The sequence below is a fragment of the Rhopalosiphum maidis genome, chromosome 1 (genome assembly GCF_003676215.2).
Source record: "Rhopalosiphum maidis isolate BTI-1 chromosome 1, ASM367621v3, whole genome shotgun sequence".
Lineage (NCBI taxonomy): Eukaryota > Metazoa > Arthropoda > Insecta > Hemiptera > Aphididae > Rhopalosiphum > Rhopalosiphum maidis.
In genome coordinates, this window is record NC_040877.1 from 17,656,870 (window position 1) to 17,671,663 (window position 14,794).

Genomic DNA, 14,794 nt, shown 5'->3' on the forward strand with positions numbered 1-14,794 from the left:
AATTTTGTACCTAACTTCAGGGTTATAAGAAAACACTATTGTAAAGGAGCGTCTAAACACAGGAATGCACCTTATGCACTCTGCGCATGCGCGTAATTTATTCACCACTATCATTGTTAAGCTGTTATCAATACATACCACATATTATATTTGAAAAGTTAATTATTTTGAATTTGTTTCCGTTTACTACATGTTGTATAAATAATATAATAATAACAATTTAAGTGTTAAAATAATTTACAGTTTGTCATTTCATTTTAGTTGTTAAAAAACATGTCAAATGTATAAAGTATAATAATAATATTTAAAGTGCTAAAAAAAATCAAAAAACATCTATTAATTTTACTTCTTAAAATAAGAATGTTCAGTTTCGTCACAACTTAAAATATATTTTTTTTTTTTAGTAGTATAGTATTGAGCTGTTCAGTTTCAACTCTCGTTGGTTTTATTAATTCGTTAGGTTTTTCCTGTTTTTTTTTTTTTGTAGAGAAGAATGTGTCTTGAGTTTTAAGTTTTTTATTTGGTGGTTCATTTACTATCTTACTAAAATCTTCATGTGTCTCGTCATTATTTGATGTTGCATCAATGAATGCTTCTAAAGAGTTTAATTGTTTTAATGCTTGTTTAAGATGTTCACTGTTTTTTATATTGTTTATTTTATTGGCTAGACTAATGGCCTTTTCTTTAAATTGTTCTTGCATATTTTCTGTTTTTTTTTTTTCAAGTGTCTTAATATGAACTTGTATTTCATCATCTTTGTTTGAAGTTGCATCAAAATTTATATTTTCTGTATCTGCTGCTGACAAAATAGCAATATCTTCAGAATTTTCTGTTGACATTGTCTTCAGAGCAACATAATGTATGTGCTTACATATCATAGACTTGATTTGGTAATCAGGACAAGAACATTGAAATGTGTGAACACACAACTTACAAATAGAACATATCATTGGACAACATACATCATCATTATTTTTTTTTATTTTATAAAACTGACTTGGTGTAAATTCACTTTCAACACTCCAGTTATTCTCACTATCCAGATTGATTGTAAGTTCAAGTAATGTACTTTTATTGTGTCTTTTTTTTATTTCCTGAATCCTTGTACTTGTTTTTCCCTTAGTTAATTTTATAATTCTTTCAACTTTTTTATCACGGGTATATCTTCTAATAGTTGTTATACTTTTATCTAACCGCCCAACTTTGCAACCATTTAAATAATGATATTTTATTGTTTTGTGCATAGATTCTAGATGCATATTACAATTTATACCTAGACCTTTTCGATGGCAATATGCCCACAAACCAACTCTATTGCCATACATGCGATCAAAATATATGCCAAAGTCTCTAGTGTCTGGATCATTCATTAGCTCAAGGTTAAATTCTTTTAAAGCATTATTAAATTCATTTTCATCACACATTGATTGAAGAACTTTTAGAGTTTTATATATAATTCCTTGTTTTTCTTTGCGTGTAGGTCCAGTTATCTTGCAAATGTTTTGTCTCCAAGCTCTATCTACATGCCATGAACATAATAAACGGTGAGGTACTGAGCCCATTGTATTTTGGTTACTTTATGTCGATTGTAGTTAAGTATTTACTATTAAGATAATGTAATTTATATAGATATTAGATAATATTGAATTTTTAAAATTGTAATATCAGTCTTGTAAAGTATTTGAATACACATATTTAAATACTATTTAGGAGGTATTTATACTTGAAAAATCAAATACTTTTATACAAATACTTTTGATAAACGAATTATTCGTCAGTTGTCACATATTTTTTATTTTGAAAATTATTATACTATTTGTCTATTTTATTTATATTTTCCATTTATAAATATTGAAAACTCTTGTCTCCTATTGCTGGTTTATTGTTTATTTGTGAATGTGATTATTATAAAATATAAATATACTTACATACAACAAAATTTTTTGGGAATGATATTTTTTTATCCTCTTATTTATATTTCATTAACAACCTACTACCTAATATTAAAATGAATGTAACATGACAATTTTAAATTAGTTATTACAACATTAATTTGGAAAGCTAACTAGTAGAAAAGTAAAAAATAAAGTATTTATATTTGTTCTTAAATATATTTTTTTTAAGTATTTGATATGTATTTTAAATGCTTTCTGAATGGATGTACTTGTATCTCGGTATCTATAATTAAATACAATTTTAAAAGTATCTATTACAAGACTGTGTATTGTTAATACTCAATAAAACATTTAGTAAATAGCCTTTTGGTAATAAATTTTGATAAAGTCTAGTTTATGACATGTTCAAATAGGTAATTGGGTAAAATGTAGATATAAATAAACATTATTAAAAGCCATCTCAGCATATTAGATAGTTATTGCTGTCAATGACAGATATAAAGTGTAATGATTTTTTGTTTTAACATAAAATTTGCATTTAATTATTTTAAATACAATAAAGAATAATGGAATTTAATTGTGATACTTGCAAAAGTCAATTTTCTACTAAGTTTACACTTACAAGGCATTTGAAAAATAAACATAATATAATAAATGAAGTAAAACAAAAATCATCTAAATGTATTACTTGTTCTAATTTAACATTTTCTAAAAAAGTATTATTAATTAATCATTTAAATGATCATCATGGAACATGTATTGAAAAAGAAATTATTAACTTTTCAAATGTCTCTGGTATGTATAATGGTTTAGTTAATAAAAATATGCTTTTAATCATTTTTAATAATATATAATTCATTAAAATCTAGAATTTAACAACTGGTTAAAAGAGTATGAATCAAAAAATAAATGTGAATATGTCCTTCAGACGGGGAAAAAAAAGTCAAAAGATGGCCATAGAAGTTACTATGAGTGTGGTCGAACAGGTGTTCATAAAGAAATTGATAGTATTAAAAGATCAATAAAATCACAAGGTAGTAAAAAAATTAATACCAACTGTACAAGTCACATAATATTATTTGAGCATTTAAATAAAAGTAGTTGTGATGTAATATTCTATAAATATCACTATGGCCACCAAGAAAGTGAACTTCAACATATTAGTTTACCAATTACTAAAAAGCATGAAATAGCAACTAAATTATCGCAAGTTATATATTACAAAAAACAAGGTTAATAATATAACAATAATTTATTTTAATATTTTAATAGGTATATAACATATATAATTTATATATTTTTAATTATAATAAAATATAAAGGTGATTTAATTATACAAAAATGATATGTATTAACCCCACATAAGAACAAAGTTGGGCAAGTTAGTCATTTTTTTTAACTAGTTGATGTTAAGTTACTTTAGTAAAAAAACTAACTTAGAACATAAGTTAGTTTCTGAAACTGTCCAAATTTTTAACTTAGTTAGAAGTTAGTTTGGCAAAAACAGTAACTTAAGTTAGATTTTTTTTAGATTAAAAAACTTTTGTGTTCCAATGTATTATTTTTCATTTAACCGTTCGCGAGTAATAGCTTTTCAAAGTTGGGCGGTTTTGATAAACATATGTTCAAGAAATTCAGAACAAATTCTCCATTAACCCCAGACCTAAAACAATAGTAACATTTAAAAGTGGCACTAATAATATATCAACTTAGATATGTATCTAACTTAACTTTAACTTTCTAACTAGTTAGTGCCCAGCTTTGCATAAGAAAACAATATTAAAGTAGTTTTTTTAACTTTTTATAATAGGTGAAGTAGATGGAAACAACATATTGGACATAAAAGACTTTTGCATTATATTAATGGACCTAAGCCAAATGCATATGTTAAAACAATTTGGAAATGGAAAAATAGTTTGTATTGATGGGACACATGGCCTTAATGCTTATGATTTTGAGTTAGTTACATTATTAGTAGTTGATGATTTTGGTTCTGGATTTCCATGTTGTTATATGTTCACAAATTTAAAGGACACAACAATTTACACAGTTATGTTTTCAACTATAAAAAGTAAAGTAGGTATAATAATAGTACGAATAATTCGTTTATCAAAAGTATTTGTATAAAAGTATTTGATTTTTCAAGTATAAATACCTCCTAAATAGTATTTAAATATGTGTATTCAAATACTTTACAAGACTGATATTACAATTTTAAAAATTCAATATTATCTAATATCTATATAAATTACATTATCTTAATAGTAAATACTTAACTACAATCGACATAAAGTAACCAAAATACAATGGGCTCAGTACCTCACCGTTTATTATGTTCATGGCATGTAGATAGAGCTTGGAGACAAAACATTTGCAAGATAACTGGACCTACACGCAAAGAAAAACAAGGAATTATATATAAAACTCTAAAAGTTCTTCAATCAATGTGTGATGAAAATGAATTTAATAATGCTTTAAAAGAATTTAACCTTGAGCTAATGAATGATCCAGACACTAGAGACTTTGGCATATATTTTGATCGCATGTATGGCAATAGAGTTGGTTTGTGGGCATATTGCCATCGAAAAGGTCTAGGTATAAATTGTAATATGCATCTAGAATCTATGCACAAAACAATAAAATATCATTATTTAAATGGTTGCAAAGTTGGGCGGTTAGATAAAAGTATAACAACTATTAGAAGATATACCCGTGATAAAAAAGTTGAAAGAATTATAAAATTAACTAAGGGAAAAACAAGTACAAGGATTCAGGAAATAAAAAAAAGACACAATAAAAGTACATTACTTGAACTTACAATCAATCTGGATAGTGAGAATAACTGGAGTGTTGAAAGTGAATTTACACCAAGTCAGTTTTATAAAATAAAAAAAAATAATGATGATGTATGTTGTCCAATGATATGTTCTATTTGTAAGTTGTGTGTTCACACATTTCAATGTTCTTGTCCTGATTACCAAATCAAGTCTATGATATGTAAGCACATACATTATGTTGCTCTGAAGACAATGTCAACAGAAAATTCTGAAGATATTGCTATTTTGTCAGCAGCAGATACAGAAAATATAAATTTTGATGCAACTTCAAACAAAGATGATGAAATACAAGTTCATATTAAGACACTTGAAAAAAAAAAAACAGAAAATATGCAAGAACAATTTAAAGAAAAGGCCATTAGTCTAGCCAATAAAATAAACAATATAAAAAACAGTGAACATCTTAAACAAGCATTAAAACAATTAAACTCTTTAGAAGCATTCATTGATGCAACATCAAATAATGACGAGACACATGAAGATTTTAGTAAGATAGTAAATGAACCACCAAATAAAAAACTTAAAACTCAAGACACATTCTTCTCTACAAAAAAAAAAAAACAGGAAAAACCTAACGAATTAATAAAACCAACGAGAGTTGAAACTGAACAGCTCAATACTATACTACTAAAAAAAAAAAATATATTTTAAGTTGTGACGAAACTGAACATTCTTATTTTAAGAAGTAAAATTAATAGATGTTTTTTGATTTTTTTTAGCACTTTAAATATTATTATTATACTTTATACATTTGACATGTTTTTTAACAACTAAAATGAAATGACAAACTGTAAATTATTTTAACACTTAAATTGTTATTATTATATTATTTATACAACATGTAGTAAACGGAAACAAATTCAAAATAATTAACTTTTCAAATATAATATGTGGTATGTATTGATAACAGCTTAACAATGATAGTGGTGAATAAATTACGCGCATGCGCAGAGTGCATAAGGTGCATTCCTGTGTTTAGACGCTCCTCTATTGTAATTCCTTATCAATTCGTGTGTAACACTAATTTAACAGCTGACCAACACCACTGATTTAACACATTATAGTTTTATAGGTTTTTTTTTGTTGTTGCAACTCTTTTCCGAGTAAAAATAATAATAATATTCTAGTCGTTAACATCTGAATTAATGCATATCGATATCGAGTTTGACTAGTGTGAGTCTTGCAAAGTTGAAAAGCAGTAACGCACTCGATGAATTAAGTATTTTCTTTTGTTTTTTTGTCGTCTTAATATTTTTATCCTTTTCCGCGGACATCGTTTGTTTTTGTTGTCTGGTGTACCATACCAGTGATTGTTTTTGTGCAGAGGTAGTTGGTAAATGTTCGCATTGTTACGAAAGGGTATTCATCGCGATCGTTTGTCAAGAGACGTTCGGTTTATGTTCTAGGCCAATTCATAATGAGCTTCCTATTGTGAGTGTTTTACAATGTTCATTAGCTGAGATCGATAAACTAGACATGTTATTGATGGTTGTAAATTGTATTTTTATTTTTTTTTTTTTTGCAGTGGAGGCAGATCATCAAAGACTTTTAAACCTAAGAAGAATATACCAGAAGGTACACACCAATACGATCTAATGAAGCACGCAGCAGCCACTCTTGGTTCGGGCAATCTGAGATTGGCCGTACTACTACCAGAAGGCGAAGATCTCAATGAATGGGTTGCCGTCAACAGTGAGTATCAATGTGTAGTCTTAAATTTTTAGTTAAGTATTAATAAATTTATTTATTTATTCAAAAATTATATAAATATTCAAAATATGTATAAAATAAACTTAAGTTAAACTAAAAATTAACATAGTAGTATTACAATAGATATATTTATTAGTATTTATAATTTATCATAATGATTGTATGTTTCATATGTAACATTGTAACAACTTATATTTTGGATTTTTTATGATTTAAATTTAATTTTTCTATTATTCTTTGTTTAAATGCATTAAAATTATTTCTGATTATTAGGTATAAAAGTCTGTAAGTGATTAAACTGAATATCATACTGTATTTTTTTGTAAATTTATCAATAATATTAATATAATATAAAATACTTAATATTTAATCCATTTAGTTATAATATTTATTTCTAAGTTTAAACTTTCAAATCTAAGTACCTATGCTGATAGTTTTAATTCAAACGCACAATGCAATATTGTTTTCTTACAATGACAAATTATTCCTTAAAGTTGCTCTAATTTGTCTTGAAAAGTTTTTGTTTCTTAAATTATTTTAGATAGTTAAATATGATAAAATAGTAAAAATCTTATTATCATAACTATTTGGTTTTAATTAAACTATAATTACTATTACTAATTGGTCCTAACTATAATGTTATAGTCTTATCAACATAAGTATTGAAGTATTGTTTCTCATTTCTTCTGTAATCTTTTTATTTTTTGTGTGTGTGTGTACAAAGATTAATGAGGAATATTATACTCTTATAAATATCTTGTACATAATTAAAAGTATAGTTATAATTATGTATGTTAAACTTTTATTTTTCTAGGAATACATTTTAATTTAAATAATATTCTAGCATTGTTCTTATGTTTTTATTTTTAAAGTCTACTTGTTATTTGTTTAATTGAACTTATTTTAGGATAATACAACTTATATAGTATACCTTTTATTTTTTATTTTTCCTTGTTAATCACTACATGAAGGCCAGACTATTTTCACATTGCTTAGCCCCAATGCAGTATCGTTTATTGAATAAAGAATAATCATTCAATTTATATAATTTAGTGAGCCCTCGAGGGTCCGGGAACTACTTTCCTCAGCGGAAGGTGGTATGTATATGTGGATCAGGGGCCCGAGATTACCCATCATTATCCCCTTACAAGATTAAGGAAAAAAAATATGTATACAGCTGAGAGATCTTCTCGGGCCGCCCTAGACATCTTGTTTGGAGAGCCTCTTCGCGGACTGGTCTAAGTCAGCCATCCTAGACATCTCGTCCTAAGAACCTCTTTTCAGGCTGGCTTGAGCCCACCACCCTCTATGTTTTTTTATGAATCTTCACCGCTCGTTGGCTTCGGCTGTTTGCTCTGCACCCTTTCTTCTTGTTCCTTGAGAGTTAGGATCTCCACCGCCATCTTATAGAAGATTCTGAACGTCTCTTCTGCCTTTTTTTATAGTTTACTCATCTAGTTGAAATATCACCAACAATAAAATACTAAAATACTCTTTTTCATAACAATATAAAAATGGAGTTTTTTTAATCAGTATTCAGAACAGTTATTGTGTTTTAATTATAATTATTTTTGTTTACAAAATTATTTAAATTAAATTAAATTATTATAAATATCTGTTTAACAATTGATTAAGAGTTACTATTATTTACAGCTTATACCTAAATGATAATCTAGTGTTATTAACTTTAATAATATATTTATATTAGTTTTTCTTTAATATTTATCTTGCAAAATATTGATAAATTTTTATTTAAATAATTGTAGTATTTAACTATGTTATATTTTTTTCAGCTGTTGATTTTTTCAATCAAATAAACATGTTATACGGTACAATAACGGAGTTCTGCACTGAGGAAAGTTGTTCTATAATGTCTGCTGGACCCAAATACGAATATCATTGGGCAGATGGCCTGACGGTTAAGAAACCTATTAAGTGTTCTGCTCCAAAATACATTGATTATTTGATGACTTGGGTTCAGGATCAATTGGATGACGAAACATTGTTCCCTTCAAAAATCGGTGTCCCATTTCCTAAGAACTTCTTATCGATTGCTAAGACAATACTTAAACGGTTATTCAGGGTGTATGCTCATATATATCATACACATTTCGATTCAATTGTTACACTAGGCGAGGAAGCACATCTCAACACATCGTTCAAGCATTTTATTTACTTTGTTCAGGTATGTGTACAAATTATTTTCAGCATCTATATCCTAATTCAGTATTATTAATATTATTATTACCAATTTTATACTATTATAATTAATAGTTACATAGTTTCATACTTGATTAATATAGAGAATGGGCTATTTTGATTTCCTGTTTTTTTTTTTTGTGTGTTAGTGTTAAAGTAAGAGAACACCTGAATTTGCTGTCTTAATTTTATAAATGTATAACAAAGCATATTCATGTTTAATAATATCCATTTAATTTTGTTAATTATAATATTAAAGCAAATTAATTTATAAAATTTGAAATGTAAGAGCACTAATTATGTCATCAGTTTTAATTTAAAGTGAATTATGAGCATATTAATTTAAAGTTAAAATATTAAAGAAAAAAAATACAATTTAAGACCTTGTAAGTTCTTATCTTTATATTTGTATAATTAATAGGTAAATTAATTCTCTTTAATTTTAAGACCATAATAGTCTTATGGCAATATAAATAAAAAAATCTAATTTAACAAGTTCTTCCTCCTATTAATTTCTCAGTTGACACAAAAATAACTGATGTCAATCGTATATCTTTTAGTGTTAAATTCTTTGTTGTACTATATACTATTGTATGTAATACATTAGAAGTAAACAATTTTGTAGAAATTGAATTTTTTGGAGGGATAGCATGGTAATTTATAAAAAAAGATAATATAATAATAATTATGACATAACTATAATATGTGATATAATTATGATTAAAAATAACAAACCAAAATAGTTCAATTAATAAAAATGTTGATTTTCTGTTATGTATAATATATAAAAAAGTGAGTTGGACTGTATGATTATAGCAATTGTCAAGTTATTTGATTATTGTGTAAAATTTTTGAATTTGAATTTTCTGTTCTACTTATTTCAACATTAAACAATGGTGCTGTTATGCTCTATGGTAAATACTGTAATATATACAAACAATTTGTTCATTATTTAATTATTGAATATTCATCCATCAACATTTTACAAAAAAATAATATAATTATTAGAATTTTAATTTCTTATAAAAAATAATTATTTTTGATATTTATCTTTTAGAATTATTTTACCTTGATTAAAGTTTCATAGATTAATATAAATTTAATTTAATTTTGATCATTGTTATTTTTCTTCAACAGGAATTTGTACTAATTGATCGAAGAGAATTGGCTCCATTACAAGACTACATTGATAAATTGGCTGGCAGAGAAACTAGATAAGTGACTTACGGTGCTTTATGAAGAATTGGACTTAGCACAATGAAGTTTATAGCTTTAATTTTTCTGATGTGATAACTTATTTTTTTTATTAAAAAAATAGTTCTCATACACAAACACACCTATATAAAAATTAAAAATTAGGAAGTTAGTAAATTGGCATTCATTTTATGTACAAACAATTATATTTTTATGTAATATTATTATCAATGCTATAATGCTAATCATTGATGTTAAGCACTATTCTGTGTATTGTCTAGACAATCTTCCACCAAAGAAAATCCATTTAAGTATAGTTTACAGTTTTACTACTATTTTGTACGATTTTATAATAGAATTACTAATATATATATATATTATTATATTATAAATGACTAATATACATTAATTATTTATTTTTAGTATATACAGTGTGCCAGAATAGTAATTACTGTATGTAGAAACTTTGAACAAAATTACCAGAACAACGAAATTGTTTATTTTTAATGTAATTTTACTCTATTATATTGCATTAAGGCAATCATATTTTATAGCGTTATTGCTTTTATACTTAATATCTAAACAGTAACTATTGTTGGTGCACTTGTGATAAATATATGACAAAAAAAAACAGTACTATTCAACTTGGTTATTGATATTATTATTTATCTCTTCTTTTCAACATATTTTTCCTTGGAAATCCAAAAGAAAATGCTTTAATGCAAATTTTGCAAATTATCTTGGCATTCTATCAAAATATATTTTTATGGATATCGCACTTTAACACCGACTTTAAGATTCAATTTTGTTTAATTTTCTTACAGAAAAATACTGGGCAAATTGATCAAAACTTGACTTGAAGTCCACGTCATTAAATATCAGTACTAATACAAATAACCATAAATAAATCGTATACAATTTCATAATAATAAATAATAGGATAAATATACTACTAGATAAAAAAAATAATAGGTCTTAACTTATAAATAAATACGAGTAAAAAAAATTAAATTGTATATAATTTCTATAATATTTATCTAAATTGTGTAGATGCTATTTATTGATTTTTTTTATTAAATAATTCCTATTAATTTTTATTATTATATTAGATTAGTTAATGTGATGCAACAGCAGTGCATTTGTGTAATAATGTGTCACTTTCCTGGACTTTATGGCAAGTTGAATCACAGTCCTGAATCTAACAGCAAATTAATATGAACCAGAACCAATTAAATATTAAAATATATACTGATATTTATACTAATAAAAATCAAAATGACTATCTGTAATAGTTAGGTAATTATTATCTAAATTCTAAACCAAACCCTCATTATATTATATACAATTATAAAATATCTAATACTTTATTATTATCCACTAAGTAACTAACTCTTGTTACTGCTACATTTTTAGTATTGAAATAATACATGATAAACAACTGAAAATATTTTAACTGAAGCATAACTGAAATGTTCGATGTATAAATTAGGTATGATAAACAATCGAGTTGTATCTAATGTTTTTAAATGAAGCATAATAATATACTAATCAACTGATTTTGACCAATTGGCACCAAATTTTGCACAGATATTATTTGGGATCTCGGACAGGTTACAAGTACCCATTATAATAGAAGCCACGGGTAATAGCTAATTAATATAAAAGACAATCTGTGTATGGCTGAGGGTTTTTGTGAATTAATTTAGTTACGTTTAGACTGTACTGAATATAGTGAGTAGTGACTAGTGTTTAGGCAAATTGGCGCTGCAAATTTGTTTTATCACTAATGCCGTATCAACTTGACAGCATGACTAATTTATTCATGCTTAACAGCTTATCAGTGATATAACGTAAACGGTAATGTTTATTATCACGAATCAGTTATCAGTCGGCCTGCGAATTTACTGTTGAGCGTATAGCACGATTTAAACTTTAAAATTTTAAAGAAATACAGGCTGAATACCGGTCTAAGCCCTGAGGTGACTTATATTCCACACTCTTTACTCAATTATCGGTGGTCAATGTCTTCGGAGATCAACAACTGATACCGACTTCAAGTATCATTTGTCTCCGGCGGTGTATCATGAGTAACTACGCTATGGACGTCGATGTGGCGAAAGTCGGTTGCCCCGTCCCAAAAATGGACGAGGTGAAAAAAGAGCTCCTCATCAGCATGAATGAACTGTACGCCCGAGGTCTGAAAACCAGCTGCCAGTGGTGAGTGTCATTATTGTTATTTCATGCGCTCACAGCGGCTACATTGTGTGATTTACTTGACTGTTGTATGCATTCTGTGATCGACTAACCCTGAGAATTGAGAGTCATGTGTCGGTGGCCAATTGCTAAAAAAAACTTCTCTGGAATCAATTCATTATTAAAAGTTTTTTTTTTTATTTTTATTGTTATTTTGTAACCTTGATCTGTTGTTTTAAATTATTATTACCAAATGATTTTTTTTTCATCATTACCAGGTCTTCAGATCTACTCCTATCACTGGAGGTTGGCAACAACCCAAAACCATTGGCCAAAAAAATAGAAGGATACAAAAGACCAAAAATCACCCGTAGTCTTCTGACTCCTGTACCTAAACGTATGCCGGTTGCAAAATCTACAGATTTATATTCTATTGACCAACTACCAATACCATATAAAGAAATGGAACTATATCTCCATGCTCGAACCTGTTACAATGCCAAAGAATATCAAAGGTAATTAATTTATTTAAAATTTAAAAATCTAAAATCTATCTGCGATATTACAAAAACACAATTTATTTTCAGAGCATCATTTTGGTTGAAAAATTGTTGTTCAAAAATACCATTATTTCTGAAAATGTATTCAGATTATTTGGCTGCTGACAGTAATATTAAAAACATTGGTAGTGAAGCAACGCCTTCCATGTTTAGAGAATACCGAAATTTGTTAGATTATTTGTCTCAACTATTAGAGTCTATACGACAAAAAAAAAAGGGAGATGGATATTTGACATATTTACTTGGTGTGGTGTACGTGAAATTAGAGCAATACGAGGCAGCAGTTAAAATGCTTGTTGAATCTATAAACGAAGTGCCACTTAATTGGCATGCATGGATGCAACTTGGTGATCTTATTGTAGATCGAGTTAAAGTAAGCAACATAAAATAAATCATGGAAAAAACTTGTTTATTGGTCAACAATAAATGTTTAAATCGTTTCAGTTATCAAAGCTAGAGTTACCCAATCATTGGATGAAAAATTTCTTCTACTGTCAAAAATATTTGGACTTGCAGTTAAATGAACAGATGCTAGGTATGACACAGTATTTATTTAATTGTGGTTTCAGTGACAGTATATTTCTCCAATCTAGAGTGGCAGTTTGTTACCACAACAAAAGATGTAAGTAAAAGATTTAATTATTGTATAGTCCAGTCTATGATACCTAATCAATATTTATTATTAAATATATCATAGACATTGAAATAGCAGTACAAAAATTTCAAGAGCTCATTGAAATTGAACCTTGTCGGCTGGAAAATATGGATACTTATTCAAATTTATTGTATGTACAACATCAACGAGTTGAACTAGCTTATCTTGCTCAGCGTGCAGTCAAAATTGATAAATATCGTGTGGAGACTTGTTGTATTTTGGGCAACTATTACAGTCTTCACGGGGAACATCAAAAAGCAATGCGTTACTTTCATCGCGCGCTTAAATTGAATCCTTTGTATTTGGCTGCCTGGACACTGCTTGGTCAAGAATATATGGAACTTAAAAATTCAAACGATGCGATACAAAGCTATAGCAAAGCCTTGGGTGTGTGTTGTAATAATCATTATAATGTTAATAGTTTATATAAATATAATTAACTTCATGATTTTGATACAGAAATAAATAAATACGAGTATAGAGCATGGTATGGTTTGGGTCAAACATATGAAATACTTGGCATGTTCAAACACAGCCTCTATTTTTTCAAACAAGCGCAATTGCTAAGACCATTTGATAGCCGTATGATAATTGCTGTTGGCAATGTATATGAAAAATTAGGTAATATAGACATGGCATTTCAAAGCTACTTAAAAGGGCGAGCGATGGGCGATGACGAAAAGCTTGGACTCATATACTTAGCAAAGTAAGTTAAAATTAATTATGTACCAAATTCATTACTTTAAATATTGATTTATTCTTTTTCTCCAGATTGTATGTAGTTATAAATAGACCAAATGATGCTGCAAAAATGTTTTTGGAATACATTGAAGAGCATGGACTAGATGAACAGACTCGTGATCACAGCTATGCTTATATGTTCCTTGCAAATTATAATTTGAATCGTATGAACTATGATCAAGCATTTCATTATGCACAAAAATGTTTGAACTATGCTGAAACCAAAGAAGAAGCTAAAGCGTTGTTAAAGACTATAGTTCATGAAAGAATACACATGGAAGTTGATAACTTATTGTGTACACCAATGAGTGAGAAACAATCCAAGGATAAGGATTATGATAAAGAAGAAATGCCCAGACAGTTGGAATTGTTGTCCCTTACACAAAAATATGAAATGAATCAAAATGAAGATGATGATGATGACAGTAGCGACGAAGAAGAACATTTGTGTAATAAGATAACAATGTATATGGACTTAGTAGAATAGGAAGAATTAAATGTTGATTAAGTTTTTTAAATAGATTATTTTATATTTTATTTTAGAATGATTATTGATTAATTTTATTCCAATCGAATTGAAAAAATAAGTTATGATCATTACTGAATTATTTTCATAATCTATATTTTGTGCAAATTAAGACTGATAAAGTATTTATCTATACTTTTAAGTATGATTTTTAAATCAATTATGTATATATAAATTTAATTTGATCATTACCTAGCGTTTTAGAACATAATATTTTAAAAGAGAATTCATCGCTATTTTCAATTTTATAGTTTCTTGTGACCTGTTAATAATCAAATTGTATT

At 27.1% G+C, this 14,794-nt stretch overlaps 5 protein-coding genes across 5 annotated transcripts; 4 read left to right on the forward strand and 1 right to left on the reverse strand.

The window, feature by feature from the left end:
- Nucleotides 1–380: 380 nt before the first annotated feature.
- LOC113559851 lies at nt 381–1,562 on the reverse strand. The gene is made up of 2 exons (XM_026965657.1): nt 741–1,562; nt 381–677 (listed from the first exon to the last, which is right to left on the reverse strand). Exons 1-2 carry the CDS (start codon nt 1,560–1,562, stop codon nt 381–383), a joined length of 1,119 nt encoding a protein of 372 aa, XP_026821458.1.
- A 409-nt stretch (nt 1,563–1,971) lies between these two features.
- Nucleotides 1,972–3,608, forward strand: LOC113549633. Its single transcript, XM_026951028.1, has 2 exons — nt 1,972–2,690; nt 2,765–3,608. The coding sequence occupies exons 1-2, from the start codon at nt 2,462–2,464 to the stop codon at nt 3,130–3,132; spliced, it is 597 nt and encodes a 198-aa protein (XP_026806829.1). The 5' UTR covers nt 1,972–2,461; the 3' UTR covers nt 3,133–3,608.
- Nucleotides 3,609–4,201: 593 nt separating this feature from the next.
- On the forward strand, nt 4,202–5,383 carry LOC113559934. Its single transcript, XM_026965757.1, has 2 exons — nt 4,202–5,023; nt 5,087–5,383. The coding sequence occupies exons 1-2, from the start codon at nt 4,202–4,204 to the stop codon at nt 5,381–5,383; spliced, it is 1,119 nt and encodes a 372-aa protein (XP_026821558.1).
- Nucleotides 5,384–5,580: 197 nt separating this feature from the next.
- Nucleotides 5,581–10,474, forward strand: LOC113549622 (MOB kinase activator-like 1). Its single transcript, XM_026951018.2, has 4 exons — nt 5,581–6,163; nt 6,258–6,424; nt 8,236–8,627; nt 9,779–10,474. The coding sequence occupies exons 1-4, from the start codon at nt 6,150–6,152 to the stop codon at nt 9,857–9,859; spliced, it is 654 nt and encodes a 217-aa protein (XP_026806819.1). The 5' UTR covers nt 5,581–6,149; the 3' UTR covers nt 9,860–10,474.
- A 1,263-nt stretch (nt 10,475–11,737) lies between these two features.
- Nucleotides 11,738–14,521, forward strand: LOC113549600 (cell division cycle protein 23 homolog). Its single transcript, XM_026950987.1, has 7 exons — nt 11,738–12,052; nt 12,307–12,543; nt 12,616–12,961; nt 13,033–13,210; nt 13,286–13,630; nt 13,703–13,949; nt 14,015–14,521. Exons 1-7 carry the CDS (start codon nt 11,919–11,921, stop codon nt 14,469–14,471), a joined length of 1,944 nt encoding a protein of 647 aa, XP_026806788.1. The 5' UTR covers nt 11,738–11,918; the 3' UTR covers nt 14,472–14,521.
- The last annotated feature ends 273 nt before the right edge of the window (nt 14,522–14,794 follow it).

Bases quoted from the DNA above. Each gene is read 5' to 3' on its own strand.
- LOC113559851 (XM_026965657.1), bottom strand. From the start codon at position 1,562: ATGGGCTCAGTACCTCACCGTTTATTATGTTCATGGCATGTAGATAGA. The intron at 678-740 runs GTTCATATTAAG...TTTAAAGAAAAG, and splicing joins ACAAAGATGATGAAATACAA to GCCATTAGTCTAGCCAATAA.
- LOC113549633 (XM_026951028.1), top strand. From the start codon at position 2,462: ATGGAATTTAATTGTGATACTTGCAAAAGTCAATTTTCTACTAAGTTT. The intron at 2,691-2,764 runs GTATGTATAATG...ATTAAAATCTAG, and splicing joins TAACTTTTCAAATGTCTCTG to AATTTAACAACTGGTTAAAA.
- LOC113559934 (XM_026965757.1), top strand. From the start codon at position 4,202: ATGGGCTCAGTACCTCACCGTTTATTATGTTCATGGCATGTAGATAGA. The intron at 5,024-5,086 runs GTTCATATTAAG...TTTAAAGAAAAG, and splicing joins ACAAAGATGATGAAATACAA to GCCATTAGTCTAGCCAATAA.
- LOC113549622 (XM_026951018.2), top strand. The intron at 6,425-8,235 runs GTGAGTATCAAT...TATTTTTTTCAG, and splicing joins TGAATGGGTTGCCGTCAACA to CTGTTGATTTTTTCAATCAA. The intron at 8,628-9,778 runs GTATGTGTACAA...TTTCTTCAACAG, and splicing joins ATTTTATTTACTTTGTTCAG to GAATTTGTACTAATTGATCG.
- LOC113549600 (XM_026950987.1), top strand. From the start codon at position 11,919: ATGAGTAACTACGCTATGGACGTCGATGTGGCGAAAGTCGGTTGCCCC. The intron at 12,962-13,032 runs GTAAGCAACATA...AAATCGTTTCAG, and splicing joins TTATTGTAGATCGAGTTAAA to TTATCAAAGCTAGAGTTACC. The intron at 13,950-14,014 runs GTAAGTTAAAAT...CTTTTTCTCCAG, and splicing joins GGACTCATATACTTAGCAAA to ATTGTATGTAGTTATAAATA.